Below are 20096 nucleotides of genomic sequence, written 5' to 3'. Positions count from 1 at the left end.
TCCTCCATTGTTTTCTTGTCCTTAACAATGAATCTGATGTGGAAGCCTGACCTTTGACCCGCATCTAGTTTTTGGTGATTGCACGCTAATAGTGCAGTTCAACATGCTCCTCTGTCCTCTGAACTCCCCACAAACTGGCAGCTGGATCCTGAAGTGTGATCAGATTCAGGTTCAATCCTTTCAGCAAGACTATAGCTAGTGTTACGTTCTTCCATCAAGAGGCCCTTGGTACCGAGATGTCTGGTCTTCGTTCTTTTTTGATTTGTGCAGCTCTCGATGCTCACCGCTCAGATCCCACAAATCCTTAGGGGTCACAAAATGGTAATGTTAAATTCTGTTATTCTGTTGTCAGTTTTTAGCTGGTAAAAATTGTAAGGTGATGCCCCCTCTTACCTACTATTTGGTTGCCCAGTAGTACTGTTCATATAGGAAAGTAGGATAGATGATTGATTCTTAACTTTTATTTACCCAGTTTTCAAGATAATGAATTGGTTCTGTCTTTCTCAGAAGATGACCAGTTAACTGGTTCTCCCCACCCCCACCCCCATTTTCATTTCATTTTGAGCTCATGGATTTGAACGTATTTCATGGGTTTTGATTCATTACAGTTCTTACCTCAAAGCTCAGGTCGTCCAGTCTTTGTTAATGGGAACTTCTTCGAGTTTCCTGAGTTCTTTTTTTTTTAAAGATTTTATTTATTTATTTGACAGAGAGAGAGACAGCGAGAGAGGGAACACAAGCGGGGGGAGTGGGAGAGGGAGAAGCAGGCTTTCCCGCGGAGCAGGGAGCCCGATGCGGGGCTCGATCCCAGGACCCTGGGATCATGACCTGAGCCAAAGGCAGACGCTTAACGACTGGGCCACCCAGGCGCCCCTCCTGAGTTCTTTTGACAAACCCTCGTTTCTGGTAACTTCCCTGCTATTTGGTATGTTAAGGTGTTCAGGCTCATCTTAGACATCTCTTCACCCACACTTCATATCAGCCATTTCTCCCAGAAGCTCTGGCTTCTTTTAATGGAAAATGGAATTTCTAGATCAGTTTGGATGCTAGGAATGCTCATTGTTACCATGGTGATCATTTGTTTTTAAAGATTTTATTTGAGAGAAAGCACGAGTAGGGGGAGGGGCATAGGGAGAGGGAGAAGCAGGCTCTCCGCTGAGCAGGGAGCCCGATGTGGGACTCGATCCCAGGACTCCGGAATCATGACCTGAGCTGAAGGCAGACCCTTAATCGACTGAGCCACCCAGGCACCCCTTTGGTGATCTTTTTTTTTTTTTTTTTTTTAAAGACTTTGCAGTAAATGGGGCTAGAGTTTACATATATATTTAAAAATAAAATACCTTGTGACTTCATCTTAATATTCCTTGTTCAAATTCTGGACTATCTAGTTTTAACCTAAGCTCTTGAATATTGCAGCTTTATCTCTCTTCTTCTGCACTGAGAATCCGGGTTCTCAAGGACTCAGAGGGTGAATTAGAGAGCCCTGATCTCACATGCTTTATCATATTATAGATGTGACAGACTCAGAGCAAAAATACTATTATGAGCACTAGTTGATGATTACTAAAAAATAGTTTTAAAAAGCCACAACTTTTTAATCTGTGCTATCTCTGTTCTCCCTCTTTAAAAATGATATACTCTGTAATTCCAAGATGACATAGCCATTACATTTAACAGCCTCTCCTTCTTAGTTCTGTAAGTCACTATATTTAGTGCTCTCCATAGGTCCTTACATCCACCTCTGTCTAGTCATTTGGATCCTCTAAAGCTCCTTCCCTAGTAGATTGTAGACCCTAGTACGCTAGAACCCAACCAGAGAGTGCTTCCTTCTGGGACAGGCCCCACATTGAGGAGAGATTGCAAAGAATGGAATCAGATAGAAAAGGCTCATGGGAACAGTACTTTTTAGGTTCTTCTATATAGATAGTAGCTCGTCTGTGACCTTTACAGGTTTGAAGGTGAGTTTTTCTGAATATGAAATCCTTGGCTCACAGTTTTTCCTCGGGTATCTAAATATATTATTCCATTTTCTTTTGGCATAAAGTGTTGCTGTCAAAAAAAAAAAATCCAGATAATTTAGTTCTCTCTCCTTTATAAACCATATGTTCTTTTTGCCTAGATGTTCATAAGATTTTTTTTTTTCTTAGAATACAGTAATCTTGCTAGAATATTGTTGGTTATTCTGACTTGGAATTCCTAGGCTGGTGGTATGTTCCTTCAGTATAGGGTTTCGGGACTTTTTTCTCCCTCCCAGGAATGTTTTCTCAGTTACATTTCTTAGTATTTGTTCTTTTTTTTTTTTTTTTTTTTTTGCCTTGGTTTTCTTCTTCAGGGACTCCTCCTGTTAATCCATATGCTTTGTCTTCTTTACCTATCTTCAATATTGGTCAGTTTCTCTCCCAACTTTTTGTTGTTGTTGTTCATTTTATTTTTTAATTAAAAAATTTTTTTAAGATTTTACTTTTTATTTGAGAGAGCAGAGAGGGAGAGTGACAGAAGTAGACACCCTGCTGAGCAGGGAGGCCAATGTGGGGCTCGATCCCAGGACCCTGAGACCATGACCTGAGCTGGAGGCAGACACTCAAAACCACCCAGACGCCCCTAAAAAAAAAAATTAATTGAAATATAGTTGACACATCGTGTTTGTTACATTAGCTTCAGAACTTTAATCTTTTTTCTGCCTTTTACCTTTTATTTCTTTGGGGGCATTATTATGTTTTTGACAATGTGTTCTTTCTTGGTTAGTCTTCACTTCTAAAGTGAATTTTCTTTTGTTTCTAATTTCAAAAAATTTTTGCTACCTTTTGAGTTTTTCAAGTTCTGATTTTATTTTGTTTTGCTTTGAAATAGTGATTGTTTTTCTAGTTGAGCACACCTTCTTAGCATTCTTCTGTTGTCTGTAGGACACTATTCTATGCCTGTTCTCTTTGTTTCTTATAGTAATTTGGGGGGCCTTGGCTTTTTTTTCTTATTTTTATATGCGTTGTCCTGAAGATGGCTCAGTTCATATAGCCAACCTAACTTCACAGAGCTCCCCCTTCTGTCCTTTTCAGGTAGTGTTCAGAAACGTGGTGGCTTGCTTTCTGAGACTTCCTGGCCTGCTTTTATTTGGCCTTTCTCATTCCTTTGTCCCTCTTATTTCTGCCCTTCTCAGATTTGATTCCAGTCCTTGGAATTTCTCTTTATTGTGGGTCCTGTCTCAGAAAGGAGCCCTTTCTGGTTCACTTCTAGAGTATGGGGTCTAGACTGAGGTCTAGACTGCTCCAGCCCCTTCAGACCTTTGTATTTCAGGTCCCTGTCCCCGCCTGCTGTTGGAGGGGGCAAAACCCTTCCCAGTTTCCACTGCTTCTCTCTCACTTCTCTCATGCTTGGCTTCCTTAGCATTTAAAAAATAGGGCCTTTGTGGGGAATAGCCCTTTTTATGGCTGTAACTCTCTTCACTGCTTCCACTGTTACTCTCAGGTTTGTGAAGCACCCCATTGCTGCCCCATGATTTTTCCACACAAGAGACCCATAACACACAGGTCATATGGCTATTGGTGGTTTTCTTCCTCCCACTTGCATTTGGGGGTTATCACCTAGTTCTGGGTTTTTGTTTTGTTATCTGTTTGCTCTGTTTGTACAGAGAGACTTGAGAAGATCCTAAAACTGTGCTTGCCACTGACGCCACCATCCTTCCAGAATCTTCTGTTCCCTTTTATTGGTATTGCTAGAGTGAACATTTTGTAAATTAAATAATGCTTTGAGATAAATCCTCCTCCTAGTTTGTTTTTTTAAGCCCTTAGGTATGGCGCTGATATTTTAATTGTTTAATATCCCCCAAATCATTTGTTATTGTTACTGGAGCAATTACAAGAAGCTTTTATAGCTTAGCAGTTGAAATGAAATTTTAAAAAAATAGTTGATTTTTCCTACCCTACCTTCTCAATACCTCATTTTCTTCTTTGCTCTCCTGAAGGTAAAAGTACACTGTATGATAGACCTATTTGTTTCAAACACAACATCATTTTTTAAAATTTTTATTTTATTGTTATGATGATGATATTTTAAGTAATCTCCATGCCCACTGTGGGGCTCAAATTCATGACCCTGAGATCAGGGGCCACCCACTTTATTGATGGAGCCAGCCAGGTGCCCCAATACCATTTTGTTTTTAAAGCAAAAATGCTTTCAGTAGTTTCCCAAGCCTAGGCTATTGGTAGTAACCCAGGAGCTACAAATAGTAGGTAGTGTAACAAGGCATCATTCTAGTAGGAGAAGAATCCCGAGAAAAGCCCAAGATGGGGATTTGGAGCGTGTGTAGGCCGCTTACATGCCCTCAACCTCAGTTGCCTTACAGGTAAAATAATAATAATAAGAATAACAACAGGAAGGAAGCTATAAATATAAAACGAGTTAGTATTTTTTACACTGTACCTACAGTGATTTCATAGCAGTAAGAATATCTTTAGCAAATACTCAGTAAAAAAAAAAAATACAATAGAACCACTTTGTCAAATGAACTGTAAAAGAATTAAATAAAGAACTTTTTTTTTATTTTTTAGAGCACATGCATGCTGCGGGGTGGGGGGTGTGTAGCGAGGAGGGGCAGAGGAACAGAATCTTAAGTAGGCTCCATGCGTAGCTGAGAGCCTGTTGCAAAGGCTCCATCACACAACCCTGAGCCGAAATCAAGTCGGACACTCAGCAACAACCCAGGCGCCCCTAAATTTATTTTTAAGACTTGTATTTATAGTTCTAATTCCATTAAGTCCTAAGCATTTAAGCATTGATTTGTTAATTTTGCAAGTTTCAGTGACAGGATGTCCTTTTGATTGTAGGTTCAGGCTAATGGTACATTCCTTCGTCTTTTATGGATGACTTTATTTTTTTTTTAATTTGTGGGAAAAAAATTAGCCATATTTCTTGTTATAAGAACAGCAGACAGCGCTATACAGTAGACTAAGATTTTCTAAGTAAATTAATTTTTTTTATTAACATATAATGTGTTATTTGTTTCAGGGATACAGGTCTGTGATTCATCAGTCTTACACAATTCACAGCGCTCACCATAGCACATACCCTCCCCAGTGTCCATCACCCGGCCACCCCATCCCTCCCACCCCCCTCCCCTCCAGCAACCCTGTTTGTTTCCTAAGATTAAGAGTCTCTTATGGTTTGTCTCCCTCTCTGGTTTTGTCTTGTTTCATTTTTTCCTCTTTTCCCCTGTGATCCTCTGCCCTTTTCTCACATTCCACATATCAGCGAGATCATATGATAGTTGTCTTTCTCTGATTGACTTATTTCACTTAGCATAATACCCTCCAGTTCCATCCACGTTGTTGCAAATGGCAAGATTTCATTTTTTGAAGGCTGCATTATATTCCTGCGTGTGTGTGTGTGTGTGTGTGTATCACATCTTCCTTATCATTCATACAGATGACTTCTTTAAGCAGTCTGAAAGTAAATTATATTGGTGTAGCTTACCTTTAATGTATTACTTTTTGAAGCAGTGACTATACTGGCAGAAAGCAATTATATAAATCCTCCTCCGAGAAATTATGCTCTGCTTCTAGGTTTTCCAGACTTTTCGTACCGTGAGTTCTTTTCTCCAACAATATCTTCTTGTAGAGAGTTTTAAAGATTGTGGCTACTAAGTATTTGACTTGGGAAAAGTTATCCCCAAGAAAATATTACTGTTTTAAATAATACAAAGAGCAGCCAAGTTAAGTTTAGTGAATGATGTTGACTCACCATTGTTTGTTCCTTATCTGCAGGGAGTAAACAAACACAAATGTAAGAAATGGCCGATTCAAACAGTGAGTTGCAGTCATTGTTTCTTCCAGGATCTGGGAGAGGGAAAGATCTTGGAAACAGAGTATTTGTCTTACTTGTCTCCGGCTAGATGTTCTGAGCCGTCCCAAATGAAGTTCAAATGGACACTTTTCCCTTCTCCCAGATCAGTCTTACACTAGAAGTCAACAGAAGTAAACTCCCTATTTTGCACATCGTTGCTTCTGTGACAGATTTTCTTAATACAGTTTTTGCCTTGAAATAAAAATGGAAGTGATGTTGTAGTTGGTGATGAGAGTGAATTCCTCAGTCATTCTGCAGGTCTTCATGTTATTTCCATTTTGTGCAGATTACATCCAGGCCGTTTGCCAGTGGTTATTATAACCTGGGCACATCAGAAATGAGCTTTCAGTTCTTGATTTTCCCAAAACTAATGTTCTCAACAGCCTGGTTCATTTAGGCCGTTTCTGTAGGGGATTCTGCTGCTCTGCAGCTGCTACAGAGTCTGTAAGCCTCTGCTTGTCTCTTAAGATCATCTCTTTTCTTCATTTTCCCTTTGGAATTGGTCTCCTTAGCATTTAAGAAATAGGGCCTTTGGGGAGAATAGCCCTTTTTATGGCTGTAACTCTGGTGTCTAGACCAGTAGCAAGTTCAAGAAGGGTGATTAAAGTTGGGAAGCAGTGTCTGGAAACGCTTTGTGTGTGCTTTAAATTTGCACTGTGAGAAACAAAACCATCAATGAATTGCACTTCAAAATTGCTCTTCAAGAGAAACCCAAGTTTCTTAATTTTCATCACTTTTTTCTTTTTTTTATTTTTTAAGTAATCTGTACACCCAGTGTGGTGAGATCAAGAGTGTCATGCTCTACTGAATGAACCAGCCAGGTGCCCCGTTCATCGCTTTTTTCTTACTAGAACTGTTCTCTCGAGCTGTCCTTTTTCCATTTTCAGAATTTCACATGTTGAAAAGGATTCCAATGATACATTAGTTCCTGAACATGTGCTTCAAGTTATTTTTTTTCCAGAACCATGATGGGTTTTTACTGACTGATTCGCTTTTTCATCTGGAAGCCGTTGGGACTGATTACGTGTTTTGTTTTGTTGTTTTAAACAAAACATTGCCATAGCAATGTCTAGTCCAAATAGAAAATTTTAGGAATACACAGTATTATTTAAAAAACATAACGAAGCAAAAAATCAAGTAGAGGAGAGAGAGAGCTTGTTATCCCTGCCGTGCTGAGATGCTCAGTCTGGGCACAACAGAGGATGGTTGATGCCTGTTTTCTCTCTTCTCACTGACTTTTTTTTTTTTTTTTTTTTTTTCAAAAAAAAGCTGTTTGGTTTAGAGTAGTGGCTTTAGCGGCTAAACATGGAACAGAGAAAAGCTAATAGACCTGCATAGAAATCAGAGCTGTTCTCATTTGTGCTGATTGGTCCAGGCATGTACTAGTGCTTTCACACATCCTGTCTTGGATGTGAATTAAATAGTTGGGTACAGTGCCGAATTAATTTGAAGACCACACTCATGAAAGAAATCCTGGTGTTCACACCTAAAAACATATGCGGGGTCATAGTAAACAGCAGGAAAAATAATCGTGAACATAGTAAGCATTTTTTTTTGGCCAAGCTGTGTTTTCTAAGCCCTTTATGTACATGATTACATTTAATCATTATAACAGCACAGTAAGGCCAAGAGTGTGTCCCATTTTACAGCTTAGAACACCAGCCCAGGCAATAACTGGTTTGTCTAAAGGTCACCCTGTTTGCAGTATCTCACATCAGGGGAGTACTTCAGGTATGCAGAAAGTTTTAGCTCTTTTGATGCGTCCTTTAACGCCTGTACGTAGAGCTGATGCTGGCCCCGTATCAAACAAGGAAACTGAAGCTCCCAGAAGTGAAGTCCCTTCTTAATGTTAACACAGCCAGTTAGTGTCCTAGCTCTGTCAGGAGCCCGTGTCTTCTGGCATTCGGGCCAGCATCCTTTCTGCCACACCAGGCTGTGTCCCAGATAATGCACAAGAAGACTAAAGCTCTACCAAGTGGGGGTTCTGCTTTGTTGTCCCTGTGCTTCAGGAGGCAAAACCTCTTGAGTCCAAACAGGAAGGCCATTGCCTGGAAGCCCCAGACAACCCTACAAAGGGCAGAGAGCCACATAACGACGGGCCTGTGAGTAGGGCCAGTGGGCACCAGCCAAGCGGCATGCCTGCTTTATGTGGAAAAGTTGACAGGTCTTGCAGCCCTTTCCCACAGTCCACAGTGCAGAACACCACCACCTTTATTTACCAGCAAAGGCAAGAGTTCCATCATCTTTTCATTTAGTTTCACAGACTTTTCCAGTCACTGGCACCTCCCACTGTAAATCCTCGGGTCTGTGTTACTCCTTCCTTCTTTCCTCTTCTTCCTGTCACCTAACTCCTGTTCATTGTTAGAGGTTATCTGCTCAGAGTCTTCCTGGATGCACCAGACTGGATAGCAAGAAGGTAACTTCATGGGGCGCCTGGGTGGCTCAGTCGTTAAACATCTGCCTTCGGCTCAGGTCATGGTCCCAGGGTCCTGGGATCAAGCCCCACATCGGGCTCCCGGCTTGGCGGGAAGCCTGCTTCTCCCTCTCCCACTCCTCCTGCTTGTGTTCCCTCTCTCACTGTGTCTCTCTCTGTCAAATAAATAAAATCTTAAAAAAAAAAAAACCGGTAACTTCATGACACTTGCATTTTCGTGTAGCTCTTGCCTTATACCAGCGTAGCTTTGGTTACATACGCTGTGTGGTTTCCTGGCACATTATACAGGCACTAACAATGGCTAACACTTAGGAAGAGCCTGCCTTATGACAGGCATTATTCTAAATACTTTAGACTCTTATTACTACATTACTTCTTAAAACAACCCGTAATGAAAGCAGATTCGTTACTATTCCCATTTTATAGATGAGGAAATCTTAAGGCTCAGAAAGTTTAGGTCACTGTCTCCAATGTTATGCAGCTGATATGGGGCAGAATCAGGAATTGGGCAGTCTGTTCTAGTTCTGGAGCCCATGTTCTTAACCACTGTACTGTTCTCTCTCTGCATTTGGGGGGGGAGGCATTGACTGAATGCCAGGCACTATTCGAGGACTTACAAACTCATGTAATTCCCACAGCAGCCCTAGAAAGTATAAGTACTCATGTTTCCTCTGTGCCCAGTGATGTCGAGTTGTTTGCCGAGGACCATCGCTGTAAGTGTCCCAGGCAGGATTTGAACCCTGCGGGGTCTTTTTGGCTCTGGAGCCCATGCCCCACGCTTCTACATCATACCACTTGTCTTCGATTTTTGGTCTCTTAGAAGTCTCTGCTTTCTGTTAGACTATAAACTGCTTGACAGCAGACTGTGTGTAGTCACTCTTTCCCCTCTTTCCTGGTAATGGGCCTACCTTATAGAGGCTACTCGAGAGATGTGTTGTGTGAAGGAGTGACCAAGGTGGTAAAATGGGTTAGGAACAATTGAATCTGCTAAGGTGAGATAAAAAAGGAAGAGAGTTTCCTCATTTTAAAAATTACATAATAAATTTTGCTCTGTCATTAAAATTTCCTTGCAATCCAAGGAAAACATGGATGAGGGAGAAGCTAGAGACAGGAAAAGGTGAAGTCCTGTTATGGGCTCTGCTTCACCCTCAATATTTAAGATTGGAAATGCTGACTATAAACAAAGCCTTCCATCACTCCACGCCTCATCAGGGATTTAGAAAACACAGTATTTAATTGTGGTTAGAGTCCTTGCAAGAGAAGCCAGCAACCCGTGGTCGTGGTGCCATCTGGAGATGGCAGGTGGCATTACTGCTCCTCCACTTTGAAGACCGGGTCAGAATTCAGCTTGGAAAATGCATTTCCTGTTGAGTCACTGAAGTCCCATTTCATAATTGTTTCTCAGTGACTTGAGGTTTCGATCTAATCAGTTTTCTGTTCCTTCTGTTAAAAAAAACCCAAGACCTGCTCTACATTCAGATAGTTAAGTTCAGTTTGCAGCTGTTTGACTAATCATAAACCCTTCACTAAAAATAGTGTGTATCCGGATGAAAGCAAACCTATAATGCTTGGGGTAGTAAGCAGGTAGCCACGCCCCCAGGGAAGAGAGGTGGCTCAGAGTCTGTTTGGTGCAGAGAGGCAAGGTAGGTTTTCTTGTGCCGTCTCTGCTTGTTCACAACTGCATTGTTTAAAATTTGCTCAGTGATGAGGGTTCAGGGGAAATCAGGTGACATCCTAAGCTTGGGCCCTCAGAAGTCACGTTTGTTTGGCCATGATTGGCGTAAGGGGTTATAATTAGCCTGGGCAGAATTTAGTAAGAGGTTATAGGGTTGTATATACTATAACCAGGGTTATAGTTAGCCCGTGCAGAATTTAGTAAGAATGAATGATCACTGAATTCTTGACTTTTTCCCATTCTTCAGGATGGCAAACTTTTTCTTCTAATTTTTTGCAGGACAACAGAACTGAGCTGAACCTTAAACACTCATCTAATCCAGATCTCTGCCTTCCACTAAGCAGTTGAAAACAGACAGTTGTTTGTCTCCTCCTTAAAAATCCCCAACAAAGGAAAATTCTGTTTCTCACTTGTTCCACTGTTGAGCATGATTTTTCACTGGCAAGTTCTAAATTTTTCATGAACTAGTTCCTTAAAATCTTTTTTGGTGGTAAATTTACTTATTTTAATATATTACTTAATACATTTGAATTGTTTAATATATTTTAAATATTTGTATTACAAATATTTAAAATATATTAACTCATTTAATGTGTTTTAATCTCCGCATGTAAGAAGATAATTATTTTAAACTTTAGCGTTTTCACAAACTGAAATATAACTTAATGTCTGGTTTTCTACAGGGTTTTCGTGCTACTCAGCTTAGTGGTGACTTGGTTCTTTCTTCTTAGAGGGTGTCTCTTAACCTGTTAAAACTCAGGTCTTCCACTGTCAAAGTCTCTTGTCCCTTCCGTCTAATGCTTTTCCCATCCCCATCCCCCTCTGCCACCCAGGCATGTCCCCAGTTAAGATATGATGAATCTTCTGTGTGTATTCACCAGTCAAGAGGATTTTTTAAGACCGCTTCACTGAGCTGTAATTCACATACAGTTCACCCATTTAAAGTGTACAATTTAATGGTCTTAATTTATTCACAGATACGTAAAACCACCACCAGAGACAATTTTAGCTCATTTCATCAGCCCCAAAAAGAAACCATGTATTCATTAGCTATCACTGCCCCCAAGTCCCCAGCACTAAGCAACCGCTAATCTACTTTCTGTCTCTATGTATTTTTCTATTCTGGACATTTCATATACACAGAATCCTGCAGTATGTGGTCTTTTGGAACTAGCTTTTTTTACTTAGCATAATATTTCAAGCTTCATCCATGTTTTAGCATGAATCAGTACTTAAATTCTTTTTGTGGACAAATAATATTCCCTTGCACACATATATCACATTTTGTTTATCCGTTTCTCAGTTGCTGGACATTTGGGTTGTTTCCACATTTTGGTGTTTATGAATAATGCTGCTATGAACATTCATGTACAAGTTTTTGTGTGGACATATATTTTCATTGCTCTTGGGTTACCTTAGGAGTGATGTTGCTGGGCCATATAGTAACTCTGTGTTAAATCATTTGAGAACTGCCAGACTTTTCCAAAGTGGCTACACCATTTTACATTCCCACCAGTGATGTAGGGGGCTCTGATTGCCCCCCATCTTCACCAGCACTCACTGTCTTTTGATTATAGCCTCCCAGTGGGTATGAACTGGTGTTTTATTGTGGTTTAGATTTACGTTTCCCTAATGACTAATAATATTGAGCATGTTTTCATGTGCCTTTTAAAACTATATATCTTTCTTGAAGAAGTGTTCTATTTAAATTCCTTGCCCACTTTTAAAATTGGGTTATTTTCCTTTTATTATTGATTTGTTAAGAGTTCTTTATATATTCTTTTTCACCATCTTGATTGTGTTCTTTGAAAGGCAAAGTTTTTAATTTTTGATGAGGCCCGATTTATCTTTTTTTCTTTGTAAGATTTTTCTATGCTAGATGTTACAGAACTCTTATGTATATTTTTATTTTCCAAATGTAAAATGGAAACATGATGTTTTAAATATGGCACCATCCCCCAGGAGCCCTGGTGGGTGGAGTTTGCTCTCCCCTCCAGAACCCGGGATTCAGTTGGGGGCTGTCACCCCAGTGCTGCATCTCATGGGTGTTCCAGGTGTTTCCTATTCTTCTTTGAATTTTTTTTTTTTTTTTTTAATTTTTAGCGTGCTTCTAACTGGAGATTTTGAACTTAACAGGGAATTTTAAAATAAAATCTCAACTATTAAGTAAAAGTGGAAAGGCAACATTTTATAGGCCTGACGGATGTTCTGATCTTTAATAGCCTACTCCATTTTTAAAAAACCTGCTTAGAGTCGTTGTACAATATTCTGCCTTTCATCCAAAAGCCAGTGTGTGTTCTGTTTATACAGAGCAAGTCAGCAAACTGGATGGTCACAGGAAATGTGACAATGAAAGGTCACCCCTCATATGGTCCCTCTTGCTTCCTTTCCCAACAGGTATGGCAGATCCCAGAAAATGGACTTACTCTCTCCCTTACCGAACCAGTGGTGATTTTAGAAGGCCACTCAAAGAGAGTCGGCATCGTGGCCTGGCATCCGACTACCCGCAATGTACTTCTTAGCGCAGGTAGGAGCTCAGCACTGGGGGAGGGCACAGTAGCCAGTGTGTTTCCATGTGTGCAGTGCGCATCTGAAGCGGCTCACCGGGAACTGACGGTGAGGGGCCGGGATACGGTGGCTCCCCAGCCCCTATGCCCACAGGCACAGGGCTATGTGTGAAGTCCACTTTGGCAGTCTGACTCAAGACTTGTTGCCTAGAGAAAGGAACAGATACGTTCTTACCTAGAATCCCAGCAGACTCATGGCTCCTGCTGGGGCCCTTCCTGGAGCACAGTTTCAGTTATTCCTGAGATAGCAGGAGGATCCCTGGTAGGAGCCCTGGGTGCCCACTCTGAATGTTGTTGCCAGCTTTGGGGTGATCCTGTTAGGCAAATCTCCTCCTTCCTTGAAAAAGATACTTGGATTTTTCTCCTTATGTAAGGAGTACATGTATGTTATAGAAAATATATATAAACAAAAGGGGAAAATAAAATCATTTGTAATCTTACCACCCACTCAGAAGGAATATCATTATTGATGTTTCTTTCCAGAAGAACTTTTGTGCACATACGTAAATGATTTTACCCACAAAGATAGGTTCAGAAACATTACATGTGACCTGCTGTCTGTGCACTGTGGTCCTGTCCATGTGCCATTGAATGTTATTCCTGTGATTTTTTTTTTTTTAAGATTTTATTTATTTGAGAGAGAGTGAGAGAGCACGAGAGCAGGGTGAGGGGCAGAGGAAGAAACAGACTCCCCACTGAGCAGGGAGTCTGTTGCGGGGCTCGACCCCAGAACCCCCGGCATCATGACCTGAGCTGAAGGCAGATGCTTAACCTACTGAGCCACCCAGGTGCCCCATTCCTGTGATATTTTTAATACCGCCATTAATAGTCCATTGTCTGGATACCTTCATTTATTTAATCAAGCCTCTATTTCGGGACATTGAGGTTTCCTGGGGTTTTTTTTTACACTGTTGAACAGCACTGCAGTGAACCCTCAAACCAAGATTTAGTGTTCTTCTTGGCTTGCCACTTGAGTGGTTTCTAAGTGTTATCCTACAGAAATCTTGTCCTGTCTACAGTTTGAGATTTTATCTTTTATAGAAGCAATACAAAGGTCACAAGGGAGCCTCATGGGGTGGTGGAAGTGTTCTATATCTTGATTGTGATGATGGCTACATGAATATATACATTTGTCAAAATTTAGCAGATGTATACTTAAAATAGGTGCATTGGATTGTATGTAAATTATATCGTAATAAAATTGATTTATAAAAAAAGGAATACTAAACTTAGTAGTAAGATTTTAAAGATCTTTCCCCTCACCAGTAAAAAGGAAGGGGGCAGTTGAGTTTTTAACTAAGAATAGAGGGTGTTTATGATGTAATAAGGTAAATTAAAAAACTTAACACCAAGTACCTGTTGAAACCAAGGACTACTTTTCAAAAAAGATGCTATATAAAATTCTCTCTTTTAGTTAAAATCACAAGTGACTAAACTTGGGAACCCTTCTGATGTTCTACTCAGTCTGATAAGGAGAGAACAGTTCCAGAGGTGGAATTCCATCATGGAAATTTTCCTGCTGCCCCTTGTCATCGAGGTCCAACATAGGGCATCATCAGCTGACTGATCCCCATTCTGCCTTTTGCAAACAAGGAGAATGGTTGATGGCAGTGTTGTGCATATTTTCAGACTACGTGGTCCATCCATGGTGGCTGAAGTTACATGTTTGCCTGTGGTGCACAAGGCAGAGGGAGGGTCAGGTCTCACCCCAGGGTTCAGGTGCAGCTTTACTGTTGTGCAGGCTTTTTTCCCAATCTCCTGTTTCTAGCCCATAGACAGCTTAGGTGTCTGGATATCAGTGGCTAAGTTTTTTTGAAGTGCTTGCAAAATTGGCTTATTGGCAAGACTTTATCTTCAGGTTATTCATTCCTTATTTTGCTTCATCCTTGAACTAATGTCCTGGAAGCAACAATTGGCACCTGCTTTTTAAAGTAGTCTTGGGTGGGGCGCCTGGGGGGCTCAGTCAGTTGAGCGTCTGCCTTTGGCTCAGGTCATGATCTCAGGGTCCTAGGATCGAGTTCCTCATCAGGCTCCACACTCAGCAGGGAGCCTGCTTGAGATTCTCTCTCCCCCTCTGCCCTTCCCCGCCCCCTCTCTAAAATAAATAAATCTTTAAAAAAATAAAATAAAGGGGCTTTGGGCCTAATGCTTGAAGGAAGGTGGAGTCAATGAGCAGAGGGGTGCGGCTTCATCAGCATTGTGGCCTCTTCTGGGATCAGCTTCTGAATCCACATCCTACTTGATTACAGTTTGGGCTTCTCAAATCAGCCCAGTCTTGACCTATTTTTCTCCCCTTTTAAAGGTAAAGATCTGCTCTGAGCACACATGCATTTCCCTTCCGCTTACTTGATTTACCATGCTTTAATGTAAGACCATGTTTTACAGCATTATTGATTTGAAGAACCTGCTGTCCCACATTTTTGTTGAGTGTTCTAAACAGTTATTTAAACTTCATTTTTAGTTCTGCTGGAGAAGAAGTAAACTGTATTCATTCTGATGTTGGTTTTACTAGAAAAGGGAAGATTAAGATCACGTGGGGTCTACCAGTCCCAGTTAACTCTGAAAAAACATAGGATTTTATTTTCTTAGAGCTCTTTTTGGTCATTGCTTTTCATTTGTTTCATATGAACCCAAACTTAGCAAGCCATATTTTCCCTTTAACACATTTCTTTTATACAGATGTCTTTTTCCTTTGTCACTTGAGTTTTTAACTCCCAGCAAGTAAATAGAGCCACTTATAATCAGCGTCTTTCTTTCTGTGCATATGTCTCCTTGTATTTGTAGCTTTCAGGCGTTGCTGTACAGGTGTTTCTAATGCTTTGCTTTGCTTGCTTTCAGGCTGTGATAATGCCATCATCATCTGGAATGTGGGGACGGGAGAAGCCCTTATAAACTTGGATGATATGCATTCAGACATGATTTACAATGTAAGCTGGAACCGGAATGGCAGTCTGATCTGTACAGCTTCCAAAGACAAGAAAGTGAGAGTAATTGATCCTAGGAAACAAGAGATTGTTGCTGTAAGTATGCTTAGGACAAAACGCCCCATCTTTGTAGCACTTCAGTGAGTGTGAACTTTGCTTGTTAAGGCAGGCTATAGAGCTCGCCCCTGGTCAGTGGAGCCTCGTTGTGTGCAGACGCCAGACGCTGGACCGTGAATCTGCAGAGCCTCGTACAGGCTTCTGCCTCCCAGCCACACTCTTCAGAGTTGTGCATTCCAGCATTTACACGAGTCTTATCTCTCACTTGGGGACCATTTATCACAAAGAAATGAAGTTTTCATCAATTCACTAGAGTCCTTGAGAATTTGCAAGTCTAGATCAGCTAACCTAAACTGTTAACTGCATTCCTGGCTTAGTGCTGAGGATTGATCCCTGCCTCTTCCTGCAGCCATCATCAGAGTACCTCACAGAGATGCCACAGGTTTTCTCTTCAGTTCCATGTCTTAGTTTCTGCCGCTCAAAGGCCTCACCAGGTCACCCATTGTGACAGAAGATGGGCATTTGGGACTTGAGCTGGGGTTGAAACGGCAGGTGCTGGATCCCAGAGTGTCTTGCATCAGCCCCGCTCTCTGGTCCTGCATTTGCCTTTCTCTGGGATGTGCTGGTTTTTCGGCAGGTCTGCTTCTTAAGAGTTGGGTAGCGATCGTGACTAGTGCCTATTGAGCACTGGGGACTTGTCCGGGCCTGTGGCCTGTGCCTGCGCAGAGGGCTTTCTCCACTAGAACCTTCAGGGCTCACAACTAGTGCACTCTCAATGAACAAATGAGATTAAGGAAGGGGTTAACTGAACTAGACTTCCTCCTGTCCAATGAATTTGGTAGAAACCGTAGAGCATATCCAACTTCAGGTTATCCTCTTGAGAAACAGACATCTGGCAGAGTCCTTTCGTGTTTTTTATTTTTGCAGAGCATGGACTTGGATTGGCAGTAGGGCATGGTGAAAGGAGTGAGGCTTTTGAGTCAACTCCTGGCATTCTTGCTTGCTAAATAGCTAAGGGACCTTGGCCAAATTACACAGTCTCTTTGTTTTCTCATTTTGGGAGGAGAGAGAGAGAGAGAGAGACACACACACACACACACACACACACACACACACACACACACACACACACACACACACACACACACACACACGTCTGGTAATCTGAATGGATGGGGGGCATGGGTTGGATTCAGGTATGAGCCCCCACTCTCCCACCCCACCCCACCTTTATTATAGTTTGAATATAATATGCCTATGATTCTTGGTCCCCCAGGAAAAGGAGAAAGCACATGAAGGAGCAAGACCTATGAGAGCCATCTTTCTGGCTGATGGGAATGTCTTTACCACTGGTTTCAGCCGCATGAGTGAGCGGCAGCTGGCTCTCTGGAATCCGGTACGCCCCTTCCCAGCCTTTCCACTGGCTTACACTTGAGCTTTCTCTTTTCTGAGCAGGTCTTTGGGTGGGTAAATGTATTAAAGGATTCTTAGTGTAGTTTTCTGAACTCTTGCTGGTCTTAAATTGGATGTGACGTTCTTACCCTCACTGGAGACTTATTGCTTAAATGTATTACAAAAATGCATTCTTGATACTCTCAAGTAGTCTGTGTTGACTACGTTTTTTAAAAAGAATGCACAAAGAAGCTAGTGTTTAGGACTTGGGAAACAAGTTCTGAACTTTATTTTATAAAGAATATGATCAAATGTTTAAATCAAAATAGTCATGCTTAGGAAGATGTTGAGAATAGCATAAGTGAAAAAAATAACAAAACTGAATATATGGTATGATCTCAACCTGTGTGTGTGTGTTTGTGTGTATGTTGGAAGGAAGGAAGTAGACAAAAGCGGTCATTGTTTTTGCCACCCACTGGACTGTGGGATTATGGGATATGGGATGATTTTTATAGTCTTTCTGTAACTTTAAAGAATGTATATTTACAATAAGAAACACTTCTTTTTAAAAAGGAAATAGGGCGCCTGCCTGGCTCAGTCAGTAGAGTGTGTGACTCTTGATCTCAGGGTCATGAGTTCAAACCCTGCATTGAGCGTGGAGCCTACTTTAAATAAATAAATTTAAAAAAAAAAATAATCACAAAGGGGAAGGGCTGTCTGTCTCATCTTTGTCTGTTATGGAATCACAGTGATGTATACATTGATGAGGTTGTCAAATTGACAGTTTTCATTGGTTCAGAAAATTGGTATTTACGTGTATGAATTGGTATTTACATGTATGAATATTATATGTGCATTGTTCAACCTTTCATTACTCTAGGAAATTGCTCACATAATTAGGGATAAAAGAATGATTCACCTTGTAAAAATGTGTGTGTATACAAATATATATATATTTGTATTTTTTTCCCAGAAAAATATGCAGGAACCAATCGCTCTTCATGAAATGGACACCAGCAATGGGGTGTTGCTGCCCTTCTATGACCCCGACACCAGTATCATTTACTTATGTGGAAAGGTAAACAGTCATTTTAATGTTCCATATTAAATTTAATCTTTTAAGAGGAAAAGTATCCTTCAGAGATTTAGTAGATGGGCAATGCATTACATCATTTTAATATTTTGATTTATCTTATTGTGTGTATGTCTTAAGCTAAAATAAGGACCAATGATTTTGGTGTGTTTTCGGTCTTGAGACTGGACCTTTGAACTTGTCATTTGTATGGTAATAACATTCTGTGTTCAGGACTTCTGACTGCAGCAGGGATGGGGATCTGGTGCTGGGGCAAATGCTGACAGGGACATCTTGGCTCAGGCACTCTAATGAGAAAAAGAGGACACACTGATGTTCCTTTCACCTCTGGTGCCATGTGATCTGGGATTTTAGATTGCTCTGTAATGGTATGATGAATGAGTAACGAGGTAGCCACATCTAATGCTGAAATCCACCGGGTAGCCCTATATTGGCATGTAGGTACTTACCACCACATGCCATGAGCTTTGTGGATAGGAGCTTTTGAAGGGCTTAGAGATTCTCCAGGGTGTTTTTCTTGTTCCTGGAGTTCCAGCATTAGGGCCCTGGGCTTGAAAGTATGTGGTCTGCCTAGTTTCAGGAGGTGACAGTTGTTACAGGAAGACCCCACACTAAAATCAGAAAGCCTACCTTCCTGCCTTATTATCTCCCTAATTACAGGGTTACTAGCTTGAGGAGGAGGAGGAGGATTTCGTTTTAGTGGACAGTAACCTTAATGTTCCATATTCTTTTGTAGGTTCTGTTTTCCTTAGAATTTTTGTAGTTGAAATAAATGAATTAATGCAACTGGAGCTGTTGATATATTTCCCCCAAACCTGTTAGGTAGCCCTTTGCTAGGTAAAGCCAGAGATGTTTCACTTCTCATAGTTGTCATAGATCAATTGCTTAGAAACTGGGATCTTATCTGTTTCCTTGAAAGTCATTTTACTTCAGATGTTCACAACTGCCATAGAGTACATCAAAACAAATAACAGGAGCGGTTACCCAGATACTATTAACCCGAGGTGGAAAGTTATTTTGAATATTCAGGAAACATTCTGTGTTTAGCTTTTTTACCATTGCTTTAGATATTTACACCATTGAAACAAGTGGAAACCATGCAAAATGAGAGACTTGTAAACAGGGCATAATACTGCCTGGTTATTTATATCTTACACACACACATTGCTTCTAGCAGGCAGCCTTGCCTTTGTTGTTCAGATTGGTATGACTGTCTGATAGTTACACTTGGAGAGACTAGCATATGCTTCAGATCTCCAAAAACATCTGACCTTTCTAAGCAAAATTATCATAGAATTTGACACACTGCTACGAGATAAGATAGCACTACCTTCTAAAGTTAAAGGATACTCATGTTTTAGTAAGTATCTTAGTTATGAATTAAGAATTACTATGAGTTAAGAATAACTCATTTCTTAATTATAAAAATCTTTTTATTATTATTTGATTGTCCAATGTTAGTGCCCTCAGGTCTGAACAACACCATTCCGTTGCCAGTGAGAATCAGTCATTGCCTTTTCTGCAGTCCTACTAGACTTTTGTTTGTTTTTTGAAGTTGAATTGCAATTGCAGTTGCTTGGCCAGAGGTGTTAACATTTTTGCCCTGATTCCGACTTGGTGTCTAGGCTCAGTGGAGTAAAATTTGAGCCTTCAGTAGGAGGCAGAGGAGACCGTTTAAAGGACAGGCTATCATCTGGTAAGTGAGGTCTTGCTTTGCCAGGAAGAGAAACCATCATACCCTCTTCCTCTGAAGAGAAAGCAAAGGTTGGCCACTGAGGCGGAGTCCCAGTTAATGCTGGGCTTAGAGGGGAGAGAGACCCCACTTCAGCCAGATGGTTCAGGTAACATCAACGCAAACTTGTCTCTGATTTCTTGTAGGGTGACAGCAGTATCCGCTATTTTGAGATCACAGATGAATCCCCGTACGTCCACTACCTCAACACATTCAGCAGCAAGGAGCCTCAGAGAGGGATGGGCTATATGCCCAAGAGGGGACTTGATGTTAACAAATGTGAGATTGCCAGGTAAAGAATTAGTCTGGTAAAGTCTTCACATTGTTTGTGCCATGCACACTACACAAGAACAGTCATCTACCAGTCATGCCATGGAGCCAGTCTCT

The 20096-nt window shown here is 41.0% G+C and overlaps 1 protein-coding gene across 3 annotated transcripts in view; it reads left to right on the top strand.

Moving 5' to 3' along the window:
• CORO1C (coronin 1C) overlaps positions 1-20096 on the top strand; it is a 76588-nt gene that overhangs the window by 49404 nt on the left and 7088 nt on the right. For all 3 annotated transcript variants that reach the window (XM_027576157.2, XM_027576158.2, XM_027576159.2), the window contains exons 4-8: positions 12342-12471; positions 15350-15531; positions 16769-16888; positions 17858-17962; positions 19856-20001. In XM_027576157.2, the coding sequence (XP_027431958.1) occupies positions 12342-12471; positions 15350-15531; positions 16769-16888; positions 17858-17962; positions 19856-20001 (683 nt within the window). The remainder of the gene's footprint in view (positions 1-12341; positions 12472-15349; positions 15532-16768; positions 16889-17857; positions 17963-19855; positions 20002-20096) is intronic.

The sequence above is a fragment of the Zalophus californianus genome, chromosome 14 (genome assembly GCF_009762305.2).
Source record: "Zalophus californianus isolate mZalCal1 chromosome 14, mZalCal1.pri.v2, whole genome shotgun sequence".
Taxonomy (NCBI): Eukaryota; Metazoa; Chordata; class Mammalia; order Carnivora; family Otariidae; genus Zalophus; species Zalophus californianus.
Note: the sequence above shows the minus strand (reverse complement) of the source record. Positions and strands in the feature narration are given on the sequence as shown.